Raw genomic sequence first — 24,563 nt, 5'->3', positions numbered from 1 at the left:
GAGTTGCGACAAGGACAACTTTAAAGCTTTATTTTAGTTCTTCAAAAGTACTGGGTTGATGAAGAGGATTTCGTTTTCTTTTTGTTTTTTAATTGTGTTATTTTTCTTTATTTTTTCTTACTTGTAGCTCACTGAATTTTTCCCACTCCAGCATAGTAGGTGGCGGTGGTGCCACCCGCCATTAAACAAAAAGAAGAAGAAGACCCTTCTGACTCCATGGCAACGCAGCAGCTTCCGCCGAAGCTCATCCCGTTTGTTTTCACATGTAGGCTTTGCTCTTAGTTTTACACTTTTATACAAAAGTGTAACATGGTGATGTGACTTTACTTCACATATACCAGCGTTTATATTAATTACACAAGGCGTATTTATGAAAGTACAGGACCATTCAGAACGGTGAGACATTAGCACATTAGCATTGTTAGCTAATGCTTCTCCTGTAACGTTATTCTTTGTTCATTTTTATAAAACATACAATTAATGTATTTTTCTTTCTTTCACGAACATTTAAAACAACTTTGTCCCATCAAAGGGACCCCCCTACTACAAATACTTGAGTCCTTTTTATGGCCACAGTTAACTTACTTGTGTACTTTTACATAGATAAGTATTTTGGAGTATTTTGGTGTGACTAAAATGACTCAGGTATAAGAACAGAAGTATAATCAGCTAAATGTCCTTAACATATTGAAAGTAGAAGTACTGATTGTGCATATATAAGTATTGCATTATACATTAGATTATTATTGAGACATTGCTGACCAGCATTTTAATGTTGTTAGTTACCATAGAGACTGTAAAAGGTTGTTACAGGTCAAGCTCATTTAAGCTGGTGGAATTGTATGAGCTCATCTCGTTTTATGATCTAATATATATCTGAAATGTAACTACAGCTGTTACACATACTGTATGTTGTAGAGAAAAGAACAATACAGTACAGAACATTGAGAAACCTGCACATGCTTTAGAATTATAGATATACTAAACATTTCACATGAAGAAAATTAAAGAGATTTTTTAAAGCCAAAATAAATGTATCTGTTCTATCTGTTATTCTTCTCCTGCCAGATTCCCCAGAGATGTGAGCCTTGTGACAGTTAAAGATGTCTTCTCAGGAAGAGACGATGCCAGTAAGAATAAATGCTGATTTATTAATATACACTAATCTCTGCTCAGTGACATGTCCTTATATATTTCATTGGTCCTGTTCCTCAGGTGCTGCCTATTTGGGAGCTCTCCATCCCTCTGCCTGCCGTGCTGATGATCACTCTGAGCCTCTACATGATCGTCCTGGGGATCGGGCTGTGGATCAGATACTGCCTAAAGGTTGGTGCCCTGTTACCCTTACTGCAGTTTGTAAAATGTAAAATGAATACGTGTTGTTACCTTTAACCTGCACTAAAGGTAGACGCATTAGGAACTGTAATTAAAGTGGACTATGCTAAAGTTGTAAAGGCTTTGATGTTGGCTCCCTCTGGTGTTTGAAATGCAGCACCAGACAAGCCTTGCTCTCCTAACACAGCTATTAATTATCTGCAAATCTATCTATTCAGGCTTTCAATACTATAGGAAAGATATCTGAGATAATTTGAGTTCTTTATCAGGTGTGATTGTAACATTTGAGAAAAAGGGTCTGGCTTAAGAGTGGTTAATTATCATTTATAACTTATTTAACAGGGACACAACATGTAGGCAATGCTGCATCTAATCTTAAGATTCAAGGGTTTTATTATCATATAGAGTTAAGTAAAGAAACATCTACATTCATCTTTTGTACACAACCCTCAATATCTAAAGTTTGCGTGTAAAAGAAAACAAAAAAAACTCACCTGAACACAGTTTGTAGTCGATTAGGTAATGCGCAGCTTAATAAGTGTTAAGTGTTATCTGTACGGAGTGTGGAAAGTGATTATGTTTTTTCTCTCTCTCTCAAAGGACCGGTGCTCTTCAAAGTGCTGTAACTGCTGTCCAGAAATGTCCATATGTGCGCAGTGTAAGAGTTTAGCAGAGATGTGTGACTGTCGCCTGCCGACCCTGCGCTCATGTCGGGCCGTTTCCTGCCCTTCTCCTTCTGTAAGTCACCGCCACATACTGCACACAGTATAACTACTGGTGTAATCATGAATTCTTCACATTCCTGCTGAGCATACTGTTATTGTATTATGTTAAATAGTTAATCTTTGCATACGGCTTTGTAAATAGGGGCCTTACTTCATGCAAATTTGAGATTTCTGGCTATTAAAATACTCAGACTTGACTAGTTTCCACAGCATTAGAGGCAAACATTGGTTCATTTTAGTTCCGGTTCTGCAATAAAAATCTACGTAAATTGGATTTACCCTTTCCTGTCCTTGCTAGCCACTTATGTATGTATGTCTCTCTGACATGCAAAGACTTAAAACCAATGTGTATATTTTCAAAAAGCTTTCCTTTTCTCTTTAAATTGGTATTTTTATCAACTGTTTGCAGCTCAAATAAGTCTGTGAAAACACTCCATGGTCTTTTTCTTACATTCTCTTATTGTGTTGTATGTATGCATCCTAAACACCAAAGCAACTTCCTTGTATGTGTAAACCTACTTGGAAATACATGAACCTGTTTCTGATTCTGATTCTAAAGGGTCAAACTCTTGAGACAAACAAATCACACAAATCGGTCTTGAACAAAGTCAAGTTTCACCTGATTGGTCTGCCTGAGATGAGACTGATTGTAGTGTCAGTACGTTCTGTATGTGGCTTGTGAGAAATGGGTTCTTATGGAGTTTATAGATTCTGCTTCTAGTGTCCTAAACGGGCAAACTCCCCACACACACACACACACACACACACACACACACACACACACACACACACACACACACACACACACACACACACACACACACACACACACACACACACACACACACACACACACACACACACACACACACACACACACACACACACACACACACACACACACACACACACACTACTTTCTATTCTAGCCCCCCTAGGCAAAAAGCTTACCATACAGAGCTTTTATATTTATCTTATTGTGAACTCCTGTGTCTCGTATGTTTCCCCACAGTGTGCATGTTGGGACTGCGCCTGCACCTGTCAGCCCCCGGAGTGTGAGTCCTGCAACTGCCTCTGCTTCGAGATCAGGATCAAGTGAAGGATGCTGGTGCACTAATGCCACAGGGACATTGTTAGAGTTTACAGTGGAGAGATAACAGGAACCAAGGGAGGAAAGTGACTGGGAAGGACTTGAATCAGAGGCGCTCATGGTCAGCATCTTTACCCAGGACTATTTCTCTTTTTTCTTTTGCCCTTTTACATTTTTTTTTTAAAAGACTGAAAATTATTGTGTTACTCAGCAGAACTCGTTTTAGCTTTCACATGTTGAAGACTGTGTCAAAGTGTTTTATTCTCATTCTCTAAACTTGGGTACCTTTGGTATTTTTTTAACCTGGTAGGTTTGTGAAACAGATTAAATCAGTGTGTTGAAGTTCATTGATTTTTACATATTTAATTATTATATCAGCCAAAAAATGAAATTTCCTCTTTAGTTCCTTTATCCGTTAACTATTAATCTACTTTACATGTGCTATAATTTGATATACAGTAGTATATTGATATCCATTGACTCAGGATTACATAGCAGAATGGAGTTTTTTATCCTTTTATCCTCTCTCACTGAATACTTTGAACTATTTGTGACTAAATGGGACAACCGTGGATTTTTGGATCTTTTAAGAGCAATGGCCAGACAGGCGAACAATTACATTAAATCATTGGAAATCGACGATCGGGCTCGATATATGGTTAAATATAGCAGTAGGCGATCGATGTCCATAGATGAGCGTAACATCTACGTCACTTTACGGCCCCGCCCACTTTTGGGGGAAACCAACGCTGTCATTTGAATGGTGATCAAGCCTGAAGCCACAGAGCTCTTCTTTTACTGTCCTTTCTTCTTAGAGGAAGTACAGAAACACGTAACTCTGGATTTGTTTTAATGTTTGTGGTGCAATAAACGACACAGGAGCTTTTTGGCATGATAAAACTATTATTTTCCGCCTCGGTCATGAGAGAGTCAGCCGGCGAAAATTACAGCCTCGCCTACTGATTTTAATTTAACCATATATCGAGCCCAATTGTCGATTTCAAATGATTTCATGTAATTGTTTGCCTAACTGGCCATCGTAATCGGGCTCTTTGAAGATCCAAAAATCCACGGTTTTCCATTTCTGATCGGATTGAAAGACAAAAATCAGAATTTCTATTGACCGCCATTCAAATGACAGCGTTGTTTCCCCCCAAAAGTGGGCGGGGCCGTACTTTTCGCCCGGAAGTGACGTAGGTGTTACTCTCATCTATTGGAGCCTAACAGGGCCCCTTTAACCATGCTCCTTCATCAAACCCTTATTTATTTATTGATCTATTATAGGCAACAATTTATCTATCCACATTTTTTACTGACCCCAACCTGTAAATGGTGGTTTTCTCGGGTGGGCTCAGAATCTTTTTATTTGTATAATTAAGTGAAAATGTAGCGCACCAGAGATGAACTCACAACAACACATTTTCATTATGTATTTAATCATCTCGATATGAACCAAAACAATAAAGAGAATTATTAATATGCTTCAGGATGTTTGTAAAGAAAACACAGAAATATTTCAAAAAGGTCATTATCGCATCAAATCAAAAAAATTTTTACAATTATTTCACAGTTAAAGAGCATGTGTAATCCACGGCAAGACTTGGCAGACTTATGATCCATGAAAAGTGCAGCTGAAGTATTTTAAGAGCAAATGTTTTTTATAGATGTTGACATGTTAGCTCCATGATATTATGAGGTAGACAAGGGCTCTCAGTGTTCCTTAAATCTTACATTTGTTCAATAATCCGTCCAATTGTATCAATATACACCATCTGCTTCTACGTCAGTTGGAGTTGACGTCTTTGTAAAAGATGTAAAAGAAGGCCATGTGTGTTATATCTGGATCCATCATAAATGTCACTTTGAGGATAAACAATTATAAAGTTCTCACAAAATATTACTCGGTACGTAGAAGATTATATATTACAAAGATTTCACACATTTCATTATTGTAGTGATTAAAAAAATAATAATAAAAAAACGTGCATATAGCCGTATGGTCCATAGCTTCATAAACCGTACTAGACTGTTTTTCAGTGCAGCTCAAACAATTCTTCATTTTTAGACTGGAGCAGTTAGCGTACAGGATCACAAAATGAATGTAAACATGTTTTATTTTGTGATAGAGCAGTGAAGCTCGCTTCAGGTTAATCTCCTTCAAAGTAATTCACATTTAAAAGTTTATTTTTAACTTTCTTTTAGAAATGTATCTCTGTACATGCACACATTTCCTTACAAATATTTAAAATGTTGCTTTATGTAAAACCCTCAGGGTTGGGAACTCTAAGAAAAAGAAAAAAATAATCCACCAATCCTGTACCTTATAGTGCCCAGAGTTTTTACATCTTCATTATATATTTTTTCATAAAAGTGTGGTATTATTTCTCTATATTTACAGTGCGTGTCTTTACTTACTTATGCAGTTCAAAAAATATATATTTTCTCTTTCCATGACTGTTGTTATCCACAAAAACACCAAGGTAGCAAATAATGTTTGAAGTAGATTGAGCAAGCGTTTTTTAACCTGTATGGCCGTTCTCTTTATGCTCAACAAAACCTACAAAATGCTAACTAGTATGTCAGCCCGCTAACTTTCTTCTATCTCCTGCTTTGGAGTTATTCTTCATTTCCCAAAATAACATCTTTAGATTTCTCTACAGATGTCGGCAACACGTCTAACTCCTCTAATTGTCTTAAAGTGACGTCATTATTTTTGTGTTTCAATAAGAAAAACAACGGTTCAAAGGTTGTTTAGCTCAGCGAGAAAAGTAGTGTTGGTTTCTAGAGCAGACATAAATGAAAAAAAGCGCTCAGAAAGAGACGCTGTGTGGACACAGTGTTGAACTCTTCCTTTCCTTCCTTAAAATAGGAGGTTTCTGCAACATGTACCCTGCAGTTGAATAAGGATTGTTTAAACAGAAATTAGCCTCTGATAGGATTTATTTTTGCATTGCTGTGCTTATTGCAGCTCCTTAAGTTGTTATTGCCCCCCGGATGTCTGATTTAACTACCTCTCTACGCCAAGTGCTCACAAAATTAAGTCATAGATGCAGCTTTGAGCTAAATCTTCTCTTAAATTAAGTAATTAATTAATTAAAGATTACATTCATTTGTGATCGCCACATCATGTAAATCACAATTTACAAAGTTTGAGCTTTCTACAAAAAGAGTCGGAGACAGGTGGAGAAGATGAGGAGATGGAGGAGGAAGAAGAGGGGGCAGAGAGCAGGGCTCGCCCCGCTGTTGGTGGGCAGCGTGGGGGCAGCGGTGGCGTTGCTGGAGTTGCCTGAAGATAAGAAGCCCACATTTGAAGCCAGGAAGCTCTTGAAGCGGCTGAGTTTTGTATTTTCCTTCACTGCTGCTGCTTTTGTTCTGGTCTTATTGGCAGTGCTTTCAGCTGAGAGCACCACTGCCTGGAACCAGGAGCCGTCCTGCTTACACATCATCGGACCGCCAGAGTCAGTCTGAACACACAGACACACAACATTTAGGAGGGAGTGTGAAACAATATTACCTCAGTAAGCTGCTGATTGTCTTGCTGATAATCTTATATATAATTAAAAAGAAACCTAACCCTAACTACTTCATTACTACCTCTTAATTAAAATCAAAGCCAATCAACAGCCTACGTGACTACATACACTTTTATAAAAAGATACCACTCTCAATCATCGCTTTAGAAGCTATGCATCAAAGGAAATAAAATACATGTTTGCATTTTTGTACTACACAATAAAAAACATTTGTATGTCATCCATTAACTCTTTTTATTTATTTAACTATTTATTTCTGCAAATGTGCAACTGTGCTATGCCAGTCGTGATATATAAAATGACTAACTAGCTATTAAAAAAACTAACTATACGATACTGTAGGGTACAAAAAGTAAATCACATAAAATAAAATAAAAATCTTTATGTATTTAATTATGTAGATATTAATCAAAAGACGATATATGAATATTCACATACTCCTTGATGTGTGCTTATAGAATAAAGGAAAATACCACCTAAGCCGACATGCGAGTATAGTTTTGATAGTCTGCGTACTTGAATATAAGCAGTAGTTTTGTATGAATCCCCGTTCTGATGTGCTGCACAAACAATACCTTATTACGGCTTGTAGAAATAGTGTATTGCTTGTAGACAGCTTTGTTATGGAGCATATTTTAAAAATGTTCAACTTGTGTTTCCAATGTAATTTTTTAAGTGTCCAATGTTAAAAGACCCTAAAACACATTGATAAAACTGAAAAAGCATATGAAAGTGAAATAATCTCCTAAATTAAAATATTGAGCAACACAGAAATATAGGCTAACTACATAAAGAAAGAAAAAATAAATAACTTACTGGATCCAGTGTAAAAGTGCCGGTACATAAAATGTCACTCGACGACGCGTTCCCACAATTTTCCACAGAGGTCTTAAACTCCTGCAGGACTTGTTTTTCTGAAGAGTGGAAGAACAAAAAAAAAGATGGGAAATTAAACATCTAAATTGCTAAAACCTGGACTTGAGGCACTTTGTAAGTGCCTATATTAGTGTGCAAATGTTTAATCTCACCTCCTCCTTTCGCAGAGCTCCAACCAGCAACCCAGCAGGACGTTCCCACGGAAAAGGTCCGTCCATTGTCCATGCAGATGGGCTGGATGTAGTCGGACAGGGTGGGCTTGGTGTGCAGGTGCAGCACGGCTACATTAGACCCCGTCATCGTGCTCAGAGTGATGTTTGACACGTTCCTTTCCACCTCAAAGGGGTTGGAACCGTTCTGTTTCAGCCGACCCAACACAACGGTCCAATCAGACGCTGAGGGGGAACTGTGGGAGATAAAACATGAACTCAATATTGACTTGCAGAATGAGTCCTAAAACCCTGAAATTAGTTAAAACATTTTGGTTAAATGCTTAAAATAAGCTTCAGAGATTTGTTTGTTTAATGACATAAAATACATCGGTAAATATGTTCTTTGTGAATTTCTAAAGCTTGTCTTAAAAGCGGGTAGCTCACTATTGTCTAAATGTGAATACTTAATGTAACCCCCCTGAACATTAGCCATCTTTATCCTAGCGATAACCGTAGTTTAGCTTAGCGTTGCCATGTTTGGCTCGTCAGTCCCCTCCTGCTCCCTGGCTAAATGACGCACTGCGTGCTAAAACAACCATCCTTCGGGCAGCAGAGCAGAAATGGTGGAAATCCAAACACCATGACGACCTCCTAACCTATCAGGCTCTCCTCTCCTCTTTCTCTGCTTCCATCTCTCAGGCAAAAAGCGCTTTCTTTCAAGATAAGATCCAATCTTCCTATTCCAATCCCAAAAAACGATTTTCCATCTTCTCCACCCTCTTGGACCCCCCCAAAGCCCCTTTCCCCTCCTCCCTTCTGTCAAGCGACTTTGTTAACCACTTTGAAAAAAAGGTTGATGATATTCGCTCTTCTTTTTCTGACTCACCTTTACTCACCACTGGGTCACCAGACCCTCCTTTCACCCACACACTGACCTCCTTCTCCCCTCTCTCTCCAAGTGAGGTTCTTACCCTCATTACCTCTGCCCGTCCTACCACCTGTCCTCTGGACCCTATCCCTTCAAACCTCCTTCAGACAATCGCTCCTGATATTCTACCGTTTCTCACCCATTTCATCAACACTTCTCTAACTTCTGGTCACTTTCCAAACAGTCTCAAGGAGGCAAGAGTAAACCCTCTCCTAAAGAAACCCACTCTCAACCCGTCTGATGTTATAAACTACAGGCCTGTCTCTCTCCTCCCGTTCCTGTCTAAAACACTTGAACGCGCTGTCTTTAAACAACTCTCCTGTTATCTCCATCAGAACAACCTTCTGGATCCGCACCAGTCTGGTTTCAAAGCAGGTCACTCAACAGAAACTGCCCTCCTTGCTGTCTCTGAGGAACTGCACACTGCTAAAGCAGCCTCTCTCTCCTCTGTCATCATCCTTTTGGACCTGTCTGCTGCATTCGACATGGTGAATCATCAGATCCTCCTTCGCACTCTCCAAGAACTTGGAGTTTCAGGCTCTGCACTTTCCCTCCTCACCTCATACCTCAAAGACCGCACATACAGGGTAACTTGGAGAGGGTCCGAGTCCGACCCTTGTCAATTAACTACAGGGGTCCCTCAGGGCTCTGTTCTTGGTCCCCTCCTCGTCTCCTTGAAGACAAACTCGCTCGGATAAGTCATTAGCCCGCATGGTTTTTCATACCACTGCTACGCTGACGACACCCAATTAATTCTGTCCTTTCCCCGCTCAGAGACCCAGGTCGTCTAGCTGACATCTCTCAGTGGATGTCTGCTCACCACCTCAAGCTCAACCTTGACAAGACTGAACTGCTTTTCCTTCCGGGAAAAGATTGTCCCACTCTTGACCTAACAATCAACACCGGCACCTCTGTTGTTTCCCCGACTCAGACTGCAAGGAATCTGGGTGTGACCCTAGATAACAAACTGTCCTTCACTGCAAACGTCGCTGCTACAACCCGCTGCTGCAGATAAACGCTTTACAACATCAGGAGGATACGTCCCCAGCTGACCCAGAAAGCGACGCAGGTTCTGGTCCAGGCTTTCGTCATCTCACGCCTAGACTACTGCAACTCCGTCCTGGCTGGTCTACCTGCATGTGCCATCCGACCTCTGCAGCTCATCCAGAATGCAGCGGCTCGTTTGGTCTTCAACCTTCCTAAATTCTCCCACACCACGCCGCTCCTCCGCTCCCTTCACTGGCTTCCAGTAACTGCTAGAATCCACTTCAAGACACTGGTACTTGCGTACCATGCAGCGAATGGATCTTTCCCTTCCTACATCCAGGACATGGTTAAACCGTACACCCCAGCACGTGCACTCCGCTCTGCATCAGCCAAACAGCTCGCTGCACCCGCACTGCGAGGGGGACCCAAGTTCCCATCAGCAAAAACACGTGGGTTTGCTATCCTGGCTCCAAAATTGTGGAATGAGCTCCCCATTGACATCAGGACAGCAGAAAGCTTACACATCTTCCGGCGCAGACTGAAAACTCATCTCTTTCGACTCCACTTCGAGCGATATAACTATTAACAAAGCACTTATATACTAATAAAGGACTGGCTTATCTAAAGCCAGTTGAGTAGCACTTGAAATGTTTTAGCTCTATGAAACCTGATGTACTTATATGATTCTGTTTTCTTCAAGTTTGTATTTTGTTGGTCGGACGCACTTATTGTAAGTCGCTTTGGATAAAAGCGTCAGCTAAATGCAATGTAATGTAATGTAATGTAATGTGACAGTCGAATGTTTCCTGCGTACAGCCTAACGTTAGCTTTTTACTTTTGAAGAATTATAAAAGTGGTGTTAACATAAGGGATTATTCTGTTGAGCAAAACATGCAACTATCATAATCGTTTGTTTGCCACATGGCATACTTTCTGAAATAACCCAAAAATCTAATTTCCATTGGATTTTTGCAGAGGGAACCGGGAATATGCTCACTTCAAGGTTCCCCTACAGAAATACGGTATCCCTGCAACACTCCATAAGGAATAGGAAAAGAGACAACATCAACAGCAGTTTGGCCATCTTTTGAGGATACCTGCGACCACAATATGTATACTAACCTGTGCAGCCAGTAAAGTAACTGGTTTACTGGTTCAACTGGAACTATTTTAACTTGGCATTGTTGTTGATTGTAACAACAATACGGTAGAAGCCAACTGCTGACTGTTTAATGCGAGTATCTAAAATAATTGCTGAACTACAGTAACCCTGAAACAGAGCATTTCATTTAAGACCTAAATTGTCGCAAAATATATATAAATATAGCCGTAGATTAATTATGCAGCATAAGTCAACATCTAGTTATCATTCAGTCATTCAGCATAGAAAATGACAGCGGCTGCCTTTGCTATAAAAATTTTCCTACAAAGATGGCTGTGCCGCCCCAGAGAGCACCGAATTCCCAGGACTGAGCAAGCCTCCAGGAAGAGCGCCGGCTGTTTAAGCACATTTTCGAAGTGGCCAAACGGCGGTACTACACATACTTTCCAGTCAATTACGTCATTTTGGCCCTAACATGCTTTTCCCCAATTGAATTACATTGTGAAAGAAACGTCTGTAAATCAGCGGATAATTCTTTTCTAGCTTAAAAAAAACTACCTAGTCCGAACACTTTTCTATCCAATATTTAAATCATTAGAGTCTAAAAGCTGTACAAATGCAGAATCCAGGGTTTTTTCCCTCTCCATGACGGAACCAAGAGTGGGAGATTGGAGTCGGGGCTAAAGGAAAACTCAAGTGCTCATGCTCTATGGGCCCAGCTCGGGTACTTTTTGAATCTGTAGTCTTTCCATTTCGGGCTTCATGTGCCACTTTCATAGGAACGAACGGGGCCCCGCCTCCGACGTTGTATCTAGTTCTGTTTAGACATCTGACTGAAGAGAACTCAAAACTTCCAAACCTCTGATTGGTTTAAAATAGGCGTTTTCCATAAAGTCCAATATAAAAACCATTGACACAGTGCGTTGTTGTATAGGGTAGACTTACGTCTGTGGTTTTAGCACACTGTAGTTACAAAGCAATGACAATGCAGCCTTTGAAAAGACCATCTTACGACTAAAGTTGGACAACCTTTGGTCGTCATTTGTCGGAACCATTCCTCCAGGTGTCTCACCTTGTGAAGCATTCGGCGTTGCTCAAGACGGCGTCCTCGGCCACCAGAGTCCCGCCACACACATGACTCCCGTTCTTCTGCAGACTCACCATCCAGGGCCACTCGCCGGCCGTCGCCACCGAGCTTCCTCCCGCAATACGTGAATTCATCGGGGCTTTGCCACATAACACAGCTGCAGAAACAATCACAATCAGATTTCTGAACGTTAGTTTCTTGTTGCTCTCAAAGCACTTAACACGGCTATAGACATACAGCTAAAAACAAAGACAAAAGGAAAAGGGTTAGTCAGTAGATAACACAAAAAACAGCAAAGCAATGAACCTGAACCAAACCTAGTTTTATTAATAACTTTTGAAAAATAAATCCACAAGAGCAGCTTCAGAGAACAACTCATTACACCAAGATGCTCCACAGAGCACCACATGAAGTCATTCCTGCCTGTGGCCATCAAAAAGGAAGTCATTTCTCCCTGTGGCCATCAGACTCTTAACTCATCCCTCACCAAGAGACTCACTTAACCATCAGCAGCCAAACCCTTTTACATTTTATTTGATCTTTTATTGGACATTTTAATTCAACTACTTATGTTTATTTAAGTATCTTTATTTAATTGTATGTTTTTGCAGCACAATCTTACTTTAACTAATGTCAATATAAATATTCGTATTCTATATTATTTTATTTGACCATTTATTGGACATTTAACTTGAATTACATATGTAAAGATATAAATATCTTTATTTTATTTCATTATGCATTGCACATTTTTACTATAACTTACACATTTTTAAGCAATGTTTTTATATTTGACTTTAGTGTCCTACAACACAATTACTCATGTTAGTTATTTAACTATTAACAAAAACAATGTTAATACTCAAAGTACAAATACCTTAAATTGTACTTATGTACAGTACTTGAGTAAAACTGCTATAATCAATTCCTATTTTAGCATGTGTAAACAACATACAGCTTCAATGTAAAGTGGTACAACGTTATACTGAACGTGTAACACAAGAGAAAATTCCAAAATGCACAATTAGTTGCTAATAGTTTAAAAAAAATTCTCTATGTGGGTACATTTCTCCTAAATTCACCAAAAACAAGCATTACATAAGTAATACCTGATTTGCAAGTTTTATCACTTACAATTACATAAGAGTGTTTTATGTTGTTATTTGTCAATGTCAACAAAGTTTGGATACTTTGAGTACTTCTGAGAAGATAAGTATTATACATATATATGTTAATACCTAATACTCAATGTACATAAGTACAGTACTTGAGGAAAACTGCTATAATCTTGTTTTAGATGTAAACTATGGTGTTGGAATATAAAGTCCTAAAGCTCCTACCAGTGGGTGGAGGTTGAGGTGTGGTTTTTCCAGAGTTTGGCAGCTTTGAAGTGGCCTTTGCTGTACAATCACAACATACAAATTTAAAGATATTAAACTCAGGCGCTGAAGACACAGTATTACACAGAACTTAATATTTGAAAGTTTCCAAATACAGCAAACATTTCAGGGTGAAATTTCGTGGGGGAGTGGATGATACACATAATTCTTCAATTTTCAAAGTATGAATTATACAGCTACAATGTAAAGTGGAACAAGCTTAAACAGAATTTATAAAAAGAGCAAACATTCCAAATACACATTTAGTTTTTCTCTATTTGTGTACATTTCAAAAGCGAGCAGTAAATAATACATCATTTGAAAATGTATCACTAATATTTCAGAAAACTTGTAATACAACACATATTTGCCTTAATGCAAGTTATCTATTAGGAAAGTTTTGTGGTGAAATCTATCAGTAAAATGTTTACCCTTTCACCTGTAGTGTGTACAACATGTAAGAGTTTTACAATATATATCTCTAAAAGCCATTTTCTAAAAATGCGTATTATCTCATTCAAGAGATCGAGTAGTAATTGCATACAATCAAATGTACAGTTGTATTCCTATTTAAATTCTGAAGGTCTTATGTAAAGTATGTTTTTTTCAAATGAATGGAGTGAAAAAGACATTTCCAAAATCTCCTCTGTAAAAACCATTGACGCTAATCTTTCAACAAAATGAAACAACCATATTAAATCCGGCTTTTCCACATTTCTGTTGCAAATGACTGACAGGTGACAGGTACTCACGTGGGGGTGTAGGGGTGGAGGTTGGAAGGGGGGGCAGGCCGGGACAGGACACGCTGAGGTCGCTGTCAGTCCCTGTGGATATGAAGGTCACGAAGCCCGGCTGGTTGCTGGTGATTAGGCTGTTGATCCAGGCCTGATACCGGGAAACTCTGGAGTAGACTCCTGGGAAATTAGGTAAGGCGCAACCTTCCCCAAAACTCACAACTCCGCCCTGGATCCAGCGGCCGCCCTGCTTAGTCACCAGCGGACCGCCTGAGTCCCCCTGTAATGAGAGGCACATTTAGAAAAGGGTCTTTGCGGAACGTCAAATATGAAAGTCTTCAGGTTCTTGAATGCAGTAAAAATATTAATTCCAGACTCTGAAAAATGTCCACTACAAGTAACGTTTCTTTGAGTATGCAATCAGCTAAATCTAGCCTAGTTAAAGTACCTACTTAAAAGGTATTGATCCTGCATTAAAACTGTTCCGTTTTGTTATTGTTCTACATAAAAATACGTCAGTAAAATACCCCATTTGTGAATTTCTGAGCACAGTTGAAGAAATTAAAGGACACTACTAAACGTCATCGAACATTAACCACCCTTAGCTTAGCGGAGGAAAGGTGAAGTCATGTGACTGTGCTGTTGTTCCTTCACAGCTAATGTTAGCTGTTTGATTGCATTAATGCTTCAAAAACCATAAAGTGGTGTGAATATGTAGAGCTTGAACCAAAACAAGTATCATGAATGTGTTTTGTGGAGGGAAACAGTAAGATGCTGAGTTCAGGGTCAGACCACAAAAATACGTCATCCAGACACCAGTCTATTAGGGTACACATGCACCATTTTAAGATAGATACTGTGTAACAGAAAGGATTGGAGAAGGTTGGGTCAAAGATGCTCACCTGACAGGAGTCTTTCCCTCCGGCCCGGAGCCCGGCGCAGATCATGTTGTCTGTGATTGTATTAATTCGATAGTCACATTTGCACTGCCTGTTCCCCACGATGGGCACCTCCACCTCCATGAGGCTTTTTGGGGATGGAAGAGGAGCTGAAGAGACACAAATACACACTTCTTTAAGAGCACAGCATTTTTACTGCATTTTAAAATTACAACTACTGCAATTATGAAGTATTACAGTGCTTGAACTTATCATCAAACTTTTTTTTTGTTTCTAATAATGTTAAAACGACCTTATATATAACATAATGACATTTGACAAAATGTAATGTTTGTTAAATGTGTGGTTCGTAAAATATATTTTGAGGTTTTTTTTGTTTTATGTTTTTGTGAAATATGTTTGAGTTTTCTGATTTGATTTTGACATTTGTGAAACGTTTTTGTAATTTGTGCAATTTTTCAGTGTTTTGAAATGTATTTTTTGTTGGGACACCCTTATGAGTGCTCAGTTAAGTGCTCAATGGAAATCTAAATGTCTGTTGCATTTAGACAGCAGAGTTGTGACCTTGCAATAATAAAATAAATGTTGCCTTCTGAACCCACTTTGAGATGCGATGGCCCCCCAGCCGGTGACCCAGGAGTCGGTGCCGCTGAAGAAGGTGCTCTCCGAGGCTGCCAGGCACACGGGAGCGATGTAGTTGGTGAAGGTGACCGGAGAGGAGAGCTTCAGGAGGCAGATGTCATTGTCGCTCTTAATGGAGTTGAAGGCAGGGTGATTGATGATCTGTGTAACCGTCCTCGACACCTCGTTAGAGTTGGCGACTTCTAGATTTAGGCGACCCAGATACACAATCAGTTTGTCTGTGCCGGTACTGGAGAGTTAAAAAAGAAAGACAAATATTAGTAAACTTATATCATGGTGAACTGATGATAACTCACGTAGTGAAGTGACATAAATTAAAACAATTATAAATTGATTGATTCATGAAAATTCAAATGATCAGAATCAGGTAAAGTAATTTTTCACATACTGTAAAGGGCATTTGCTTTGGGGTTTACCGTTGCTTAAAATAAATTATAAAATAAGACTTTAAAAAAAATGTACTTATAAACTATTATAAAGTAAAATAAATGTAACCAATTATAACACAAACCAGATATAAGACTAAATGTACCATAATTACAGAAACTATAACAATATGACCAATTATTATAAAAAAAAAGCAGTATATCTGAATTAAAACTGGAAGAGCTGTGCAGAAAAAGTAGAGCTTGGGGTTGGGTTCACAGTACTACCCCCCGCTCCAACAAATTGTACATGATAGGCTAAGGGGCGGGAAATCTCTAAGCGGTTGACCAATTACATCAGAGCCAGCCAGCTAACCAATCAGAGCAGACTGGGCTCTGGTTTCAGACAGAGGGTGAAAAGAGGTGCTGCAGCACAGGCAGTATGAGAACAATAAAGAGCTTTCTGAACATTAAAGCATGGACATGGACATGGACATGGACATGTCACAGTGGAGGAACAAAATACAAATATGAACCTAAAAATTAGAATAATATTTCCTCGTGAATTAAGTCACATAAATACATTTCATTATAGGATATAGGACAAACCTTGGGAAGCAATGAGCCGCAGTCAGCACCCATTCACTGTTAATGAGGGACCCTCCACAGAAGTGATTGCCTGATCGAGTCAGGCTGGCCTGCCAGGGCCAGCTGCCCTCAGGCGCCGCCTGTCCTCCAACGATCCTGGTGTTGAGCGCAGGCTTACCGCACTCTGACAGAGACACACAACACAACACAGTGAGCCCCTCTGCTCTCCCGGGTTTTATATCGAGTTGTCATATTGATTGATTCTGATTGACTGCAAAGTTACATTTGTAATTTTGAGGTTTGTATGTGCATCTGATTGCCAGAAGTCTATAGGCTGTTAGTGACGACATGTAAATGATATGATGACTAAGCAACTTTTTAGCGTTTTTGTGGACGACATTTTGTTTTTGTTTGGAATAGATAATAGTATTTTAATAAACTGCATGTGTCTGGAGGCTGGCCCTGGTGGGATTCTCATTTCATTCTCATGTGTGGCGCTGAGTGTAATTGAGTTCAGCACACACTGTTCTTTAGCAGGGGGTCTCATTTTTTTAAGTTGTTGTGTTTTATAAGAGAATGAATTGTAACATGAATGAACAAAAATAATAGCAAAGATATATCAAGCAAATTGTTAAAAATAACACAAAGTGTTAACGGAAGTAAATAAAAAAGTCCATAAAACTTCGACTTACCATTTAGTTGTGAATGAGACTCTGAAAAATAGAAAAACAAACATATTGATGAAACAGTTATGAATGAACATACTTATGTTTCTATAATGATATTTAATTAATTCTTTATTTCAAGTTTGCCTAACTCACTAAAGAACGGTCTACTTTTCTTTAATTTTTTATCTTCTGTTCTGGGAAAATTTAATAATATTAATTTGATTATTATTAAATTGTATATCCATGTCATTTATTACCATACACACAGGCACTGTATCCTACATTTCCCTTAAGCCAACTTTTATAAAAATCTTTCACCAATTTAAGATATAATGCTTTAAAAACCTGGTAATTATGTTTTTACATTTATTTATCTTTCATTTCTTGTTTTGGCATCACTTTTATTTGATTAGTAAATATATATACAAATATATGCACACACCCACACACGTATGAAATTATGTTATATCAATGAATACATAATTATATTAATAAATAACATTAAATGAAGTGAATTGGGTGGGAAATAAAAGAGAGGAGCCCCGCCCGGTATTCATCCTGGTGTTATATAATGAATACCTGCAGGTTTGTTTGTTTGAACACTGGAAACAACGGCATGCTTCACACTGGAAACATATAACCATCTGTACTGCCATTACATCTGTTTAGAAAAATATCTAGTACAGCAATATAAAAAATACCTACAAAGTAATAATAGCCCTGACAAACACTGCTGTTTCTTTTGTGTGTTATTTATGAGTTGTTGTGTTGGCGTGTTTTTTCATCTGCCATTTGCACATAGTTAAGGTTGTGTAAAGGCCCAGATACACCGGCCAGTCACCTGAGAAGTCGCCGACACCGACTGTTGACTTGCTTCGCCGGACTCTCCTGCGTATTTGCCGACTTTGAGCACTGGAACACGCCGCAAATCCGAGCCGAGCACATATGAACTGCGTATGCGTGTGTGGCAATAACTCTCCTTACCAGCAGGCGGCGGTAGTGTGTATTCATCATTCAAAAGAGGCAACAACCGCAACAACCGGAAGACAGAGAAGAAGAACAGACTCCGTGATATAAACAAACAACAAATAGCGTTTTTCTTTCCATTTTCACTCTCGTCCATTGAAAACATGAACGAACAGGAGCTCTATAAACCGATGAGGTGAAATAGCCGTCCGTGTGTGTTCCATCTTCCATTTTAAATCATTTGTTTACCTCCCTCACTTCCGTTAACGCTTCTCATGCACTGATTCGCTAGCTGAACAGCCAATCAGTGTTCTTCCTTTGTCCGACTTCCGGTGGTGTTCCCATGTTGAATCGGCAAGAAAAGGCGTCAGGTCGGCAGAAAAGACCCGACGGTGCGGCGCACACCACTCCGAATAGTGCGTGCCCATGCTCATGTTCGGCCCGACTCCCATTTACTGCCGGAAGTCGGACAAAGGGATAACACTGATTGGCTGTTCAGCTAGCGAATTTATAGAGTTTCGGTTTATGGAGCTCCTGTTCGTTCATGTTTTCAATGGACGAGAGTGAAAATGGAAAGACAAACGCTATTTGTTGTTTGTTTATATCACGGAGTCTGTTCTTCTTATCTGTCTTCCGGTTGTTCCAGTTGTTGCCTCTTTTGAATGATGAATACACACTACCGCCGCCTGCTGGTAAGGAGAGTTATTGCCACTCACGCATACGCAGTTCATACGTGCTCGGCTCGGATTTGCGGTGTGTTCCAGTGCGCGAAGTCGGCAAATACGCAGGAGAGTCCGGCGACGCAACAGTCGGTGTCGGTGACTTCTCAGGTGACTGGCCGGTGTATCTGGGCCTTAACATGTTGTCTGGTGTCAACGAAACTGGTTTTACTGGCTCCATTGTTGAGTCAAACATACATACAAACATTCATAGAGACCAGAAAGGCCACATTTCTCTTAGAGCACGACATTTCTCCACCATGAACAATTATTTGCCCAACTTGTTTGGTTGTTTGTTTGTTCGTTCACACCATGTAAAGCGGCCTTGGGTCCCTTGAAGGGCGCTATTATAAATGTAATCTATTATTATTATTATTATTATTATTATTGTTGTTACTTGTACTTGAATATTTCTTATATGTTAAATAATCATTCTTATTATCAATGCATTGTTGTGCTCATCTTAAAAAAAAAAAAAAGGTGCATCTGGAACTTTGAAAAATATACTGCTGGGTAAATAAATATTACCAATAATAAATCATTATTTAATATTGTTGTGTCTTAAGTAAGTAATTTAAGTGAGCATATGAAATAAAGTAAGAAGTACAATACTTCCTCAAATTGTGGTGGATTAGAAGTGTAAAGTAGCAGGAGATGGAAATACTCAAACTACAAGTACCTAATATGAATATTCATTTTTTTACATTCAACATTTTCTATTATTATTGTGAATTATTATTATTAATATATAAGTATTTATGAATACAAAAGTACATATTTCCCTCTCTTTAAAAAAGGGACAATAGTAAAATGTTCCTTTAAAATATATATATTTAACATATTTAATGTGGTAAAGTTCACGGGCAAAAGTAGTTTTAGCAACTGTTTTACAGATTGACCACTTTTGTACTTTTAGTGCATGATCAACGGCAAGGCAATGTATCACAAAAAAATATTTATTCATACAACTTTTTTGCAATAAAGGATGCATTCTATGCGTTTCTGAACTATTATTTCGAACGATAACTTCACTTTTGGTATCTCAAGCGTATTTTGAATATAACATCTATGTAATTAAGATTCTCAAAGCAGTACTTTAATACGCTAAGGTAATAAATATTTTTTAACAACTGAATTTCCTGTCCTTAAATAATTACATTGACACTAATTCCTCTTTAATATAAGCCAAATGTTTCTGGTTTCATGAAAAATAAAGTCTTTAAAATGTAAATACAACAGGATTTATGTACCACAAAATAACTTAAAACTAAGGAAAATCAATCGATATGAGTTTGATTATAACCACATCTTAAACATGGCAATTCTATTACACTAAATATAAAATTAAGTAATAAAATACAATGGAAATTTAAAGCAGAACTAAAAGTTGGTTTCTATGACTAATAAATCACTTAAAGCCTGGCATTGTGTGCGGCTGCTTCACTCTCAGAGGATCTAATAAAAAGAATGGGACATGTATACAATAGAAGAAGGCTTGATAAAGGACACTGACAGTGATTGACTGGACACATATAGTTGTAGACGGATTGTACTCTCACCTATAATTATCAGGAATTGCCCAGCAGACAAAAGCTGCAAAGGTTCAAATGAGTCATGTTTTGACATCTCTCTTTAATCTAATGCATCTTACTGCAAGATATAATACTTTTATTCAACTTAACAACAACAACAACAACAACAACAACAACAACTAAGTTACTGCAAACTTCCAAGAATGATTTATTTTATTATGTTCAATAAATACAGTTGGTTGTTTTTCTCCTTCAGAAATAATTTTTCTAAATAATTTCTTTAAATGCAAATGAAAGAAAATGTAATAAAGAAAACATTTTCTCTACTATATCATATTCAAACATTTTACTAATGCATATAATAGTTCAATTAAATGAACTCTGCTCTGCATTTTGATCCTTTTAAGTGCAATATTTTCAGTTAAGGCAATGTAATCACAAATTGAATGCAGGATTTCCACTCAGAGCTAAATAATTTAGAGATGCAATCATCATAAAAAATACACACATTGCATTTTGATTAGTACTTTTCCCTCTATGGAGCAACAGCTACTCCTACTCTTTTTTTTAAAGTAATTCCCCCTGTCCCTCAGACAGCAGTGAGGTACGTCAGTGTGTGGTGCAGCTGAGGACCATTACCTTGAGTCAGGAGGGAGAGCAGAGCCGCGGCACAGATCAACCTGTAGAGAGCCATGACTGTGGGTCGATTCTGCAGGTCTGCTGCGGCATTAAATAACTTCATTTGCCTCTACACCTCCCTCCTACAGTGTCACCTGTTCAAAGACACGCCCAACACCTCAATCAACATTTCTCTGAGCTGCAGGGAGAGCATTTCCATTAGTGCTGATATTACCTGCTTAATTCCACTGTTCCGCATCTCAAGGGGAATTCCACGCCTGTAAGGCACTGATAGACTTAAGAGGTTGTTTCAACTGCACTATTTCTTAATGCTAAAGGTCTCCTATCATGCAAAATGCCCTTTCTGATGTATTTTATACATAAATATGTGTCCCCGATTTTGCTTCAACAGTTCAGGTTTAACAGCCTTATTACCTGTGGGATGAAACTGTCCCTGAGTCTGGGTTGGCATGGATGTCGGGACCAGTGTGGTATCTCTGTGTGAGACTTGGGACCAGTGTGGTCGGTGTGCTTGTGATTGTATCTTTCTGTATTGTTTACTTTTCTCACTTTCTTTTGAAGAAAGTTATTCCTATTTGGCATTGAGACCTTTTTGCTTTGACTTGTTGAACAACTTTTTTCACCAGGGTTATTTAATATTTTGTCACTTCCCTTTTCCCCCTAGACCTTAGGAGAAGGTAATGCCAATAAATAATGAACTTGCAGAGTTCACTTGCATTTGAAAGACAGTCAAAACTAAAAAGCAAGAACAAGCAAATCCCCATGGGTAAAAATGGGAAAGAGTGCATTTAAAAGACAAATAAAAAAACGAAAGTAAGCACAAAAATAGTTAAAAAGGAAAGAAAAATTGCAATCAATGACAATACTTCTGTATTTACCATTGCTCTTACAATACTTTCAATGAATTAAAGAATAAAAATACCGTAATCTATTGTTAAAGCTTTAGTTACGCTTCAGTGAACTTAGTTTTCTCAAAAAACAATAACGAAGTACTGATACTCAAAGCTAAGATAAGTATTATGACTGATGCTAACCCTCCCACATAAAATCAAACACATATTTAATCCTGCAGCAGATCTGACCTCTCAGCATTCCTGTCTTTCACACCCACACGCATATTGTTTCATTCATCAAACCCAACTAATGTGAACTTAAAAATGTCCCTGAATTCACCTCTCAATCAACAACATCATGTTCCGTTCAATTTTTTTGTTGGATTCACATAATGCTGGGAGATTCTGATCTTGAGAGGAAGGATAATACTACAAAAGTGTTGAATAACAACCTCAAAGTGAAAGTCTTGCATTCTAATACAGAAGTAATTCCACCTGAAATATGCTTAAAACATCAAAAGCACTCAGTATGCATAATCACCGTCAATCGGGGCTTACCCATAGTGCTCCGATAACCACTGGAACTTTACTATATAGAGCATATCACTACTTTCTACTGATTTATTACCTTTATAATGTTTCATTTATAAAATACAAAAGAAAAAGAGTTGCCAAAAGTCATTAAAATATATAAGGTATGCAAATTTGTATGCAAGTCTACCACTTAAAGGTGTATGTAATTTTCGAGAAACCAGCTCGAGTGCGCTAGAATTTGAAAGTACACAGCCGGAACAAATCTGCCTCTGCTGACAGGCAGGTAGGCCATCCAGTTATTTTAGCCGGGCCAGCTAAAATCATTGGTCGTGCTTTTTACAGTACCAGGGCTTCCACAGATGACATTTTGTTATGTATTTATTATCAAAGCATTTAATGTATTCATTTCTATCAGGATGTTAAGAACATTCCACGGAATATAACAAAAAGTGTTTCTGAAATAAATTACATACCCCACCTTTAAGTAAATTTACTTTACACCACTCTACTCTATAATTTGTGCAGTCAAATGTTTTCAAATTCCACCAGTGAGTCAGATAAGTTGGGTGTGAATATCTTTCCTAAGACAGCAAAAACTTACGAGAAGGAAGCAATTACAAAAACTAAAATACCTTCCCCTGTGGTTCCCCATCCATGTCTTTTTTTTAAATGATCACTTCATCATAGAAAGATGTTTGTGTGAAATTGGTAAAACTTGCATATGAATTCTTGAGTTTTGGATTTAAACATGTTTTGTGAGGACACATTGACCTTTGACCCCGAATGAGGCGATCCCTCAGGGCGTTCAGGAAGTCAATCAGTAAGCGTAATCATAAACAACAAGACAAACCATATAACCAAGAGCAGGGTAACTGATGCTCAAAGGGACAGTGCGTAGAATGTTGGACTGTTATCCACTCATCTTCCCTTGACAGGCCTTCTGTAACCAGCAAAATTGCATTACACCAAAGTTGCTCCAAATCCACCTCAACTTCCAGTTTTAGCGTAATTGCTATAACCTTGCATAGCGTTGCCAGCTTCATCAACATTTTAATTGCCAAATAAACATTTTTAAGCTTTTGAATGTACTGTTAATATGTGATAACACTTATTAAGGCAATGAACTTACCATTTCCATTACCAATATATGAACAGTTTATCCAAACAATGCATATTTGAGAATTGACGTTGATGGTTGGTGCAATGAGGAGCTGCTGGCTGTATGGAGCGGCGGGCTTAAAAAAGAATGCACAAGTCAACAATGTTTTGATAATTACTCTCACTGCCAGAACTGTAGACACAGCTCCGCACTGCCAGTTTAACCAAATGGCGTTAAATAATAATACAAATTGAAATCATAAGAGCCACACATTTGGTGAAAGCTAGCTATATAGCAGGGGTGTCCAACACGTCGATCGAGAGCTACCGGTAGCTCGCAAGCCCTCAATAAATAGCTCGCCAAGCAAATCCAAAATGTAAAAAATACACAAAACAAAAAAAGGAAATGTAATTAAAATAATCTACCCTATGCATAAACGAAACCTCAATCATAGCGAACTCTATCTACTTACTACAACTCTATATCTATCTAACACCCCTCCTCCCCCCACAATGAATATCGACCAATCACGTTCTTGTAACAGTTTAAAAGGGGAGTGATTAGTAAAATATGCATAAATAAAAAGAAAGAATGCTAACTAGGTAACATAAGATAAGAATAAACAAGTTTAAATGATTTGTTATTAGTTGTGATCATATTCTAAAGATGTTTGGATTATTGAAAAGTATACAGCTCCCTTTCATATGAGTGTTGAGAGCTGTATCCATAAATTCATTTTGTGCTCAAAGTGCACCAGATTGATGCGGAGGTGAGGACCACCCCCAAATAAAGCAGGTTAAAATAATTAAATTGCATACATGTTCTTTTAGTAAACACTGAAAACGGGTCCCACAGACCCAAACAGCACACAAAGGTTAAAGGTTAGCACAGTGGTTCTCAACTGGTCAGGCCTCGGGACCCACTTTTTACTTGGTCAATACATCGCGACCCAACATTTTGAAGCACTCAAATCTATTCAACAAAAAAACGTGCTGTAATATATACGCTTTTCAGCATACAATATTAATACAAGTGAAATACAGTGCATATATCCCTTACAGGACTGTCTCAGAAAATTAGAATATTGTGATAAAGTTCTTTATTTTCTGTAATGCAATTAAAAAAACAAAAATGTCATACATTCTGGATTC

At 38.3% G+C, this 24,563-nt stretch overlaps 2 protein-coding genes across 2 annotated transcripts in view; one reads left to right on the top strand and one right to left on the bottom strand.

Moving 5' to 3' along the window:
• On the top strand, positions 1–3,497 carry LOC307016771 (uncharacterized protein). The gene is made up of 5 exons (XM_079646088.1): positions 1–396; positions 1,069–1,130; positions 1,216–1,326; positions 1,936–2,073; positions 3,073–3,497. The coding sequence occupies exons 2-5, from the start codon at positions 1,104–1,106 to the stop codon at positions 3,157–3,159; spliced, it is 363 nt and encodes a 120-aa protein (XP_079502214.1). The 5' UTR covers positions 1–396; positions 1,069–1,103; the 3' UTR covers positions 3,160–3,497.
• A 1,072-nt stretch (positions 3,498–4,569) lies between these two features.
• Positions 4,570–24,563, bottom strand: part of LOC307016162 (transmembrane protease serine 9-like) — a 72,951-nt gene continuing 52,957 nt past the window's right edge. The window contains exons 11-20 of the mRNA XM_079645195.1: positions 17,115–17,135; positions 16,444–16,606; positions 15,430–15,698; positions 14,831–14,976; positions 13,947–14,208; positions 13,156–13,215; positions 11,801–11,972; positions 7,712–7,965; positions 7,500–7,597; positions 4,570–6,614 (exon numbers count right to left, since the gene is read on the bottom strand). Coding sequence (XP_079501321.1) covers positions 6,309–6,614; positions 7,500–7,597; positions 7,712–7,965; positions 11,801–11,972; positions 13,156–13,215; positions 13,947–14,208; positions 14,831–14,976; positions 15,430–15,698; positions 16,444–16,606; positions 17,115–17,135 — 1,751 coding nt within the window. The 3' untranslated portion in view covers positions 4,570–6,308. The remainder of the gene's footprint in view (positions 6,615–7,499; positions 7,598–7,711; positions 7,966–11,800; positions 11,973–13,155; positions 13,216–13,946; positions 14,209–14,830; positions 14,977–15,429; positions 15,699–16,443; positions 16,607–17,114; positions 17,136–24,563) is intronic.

The sequence above is a fragment of the Notothenia rossii genome (genome assembly GCF_949606895.1).
Source record: "Notothenia rossii genome assembly, chromosome: 8".
NCBI classification, from domain to species: domain Eukaryota; kingdom Metazoa; phylum Chordata; class Actinopteri; order Perciformes; family Nototheniidae; genus Notothenia; species Notothenia rossii.
Note: the sequence above shows the minus strand (reverse complement) of the source record. Positions and strands in the feature narration are given on the sequence as shown.

Bases quoted from the DNA above. Each gene is read 5' to 3' on its own strand.
- LOC307016771 (XM_079646088.1), top strand. From the start codon at position 1,104: ATGTCTTCTCAGGAAGAGACGATGCCA. The intron at 1,327-1,935 runs GTTGGTGCCCTG...TCTCTCTCAAAG, and splicing joins GGATCAGATACTGCCTAAAG to GACCGGTGCTCTTCAAAGTG. The intron at 2,074-3,072 runs GTAAGTCACCGC...GTTTCCCCACAG, and splicing joins TTTCCTGCCCTTCTCCTTCT to TGTGCATGTTGGGACTGCGC.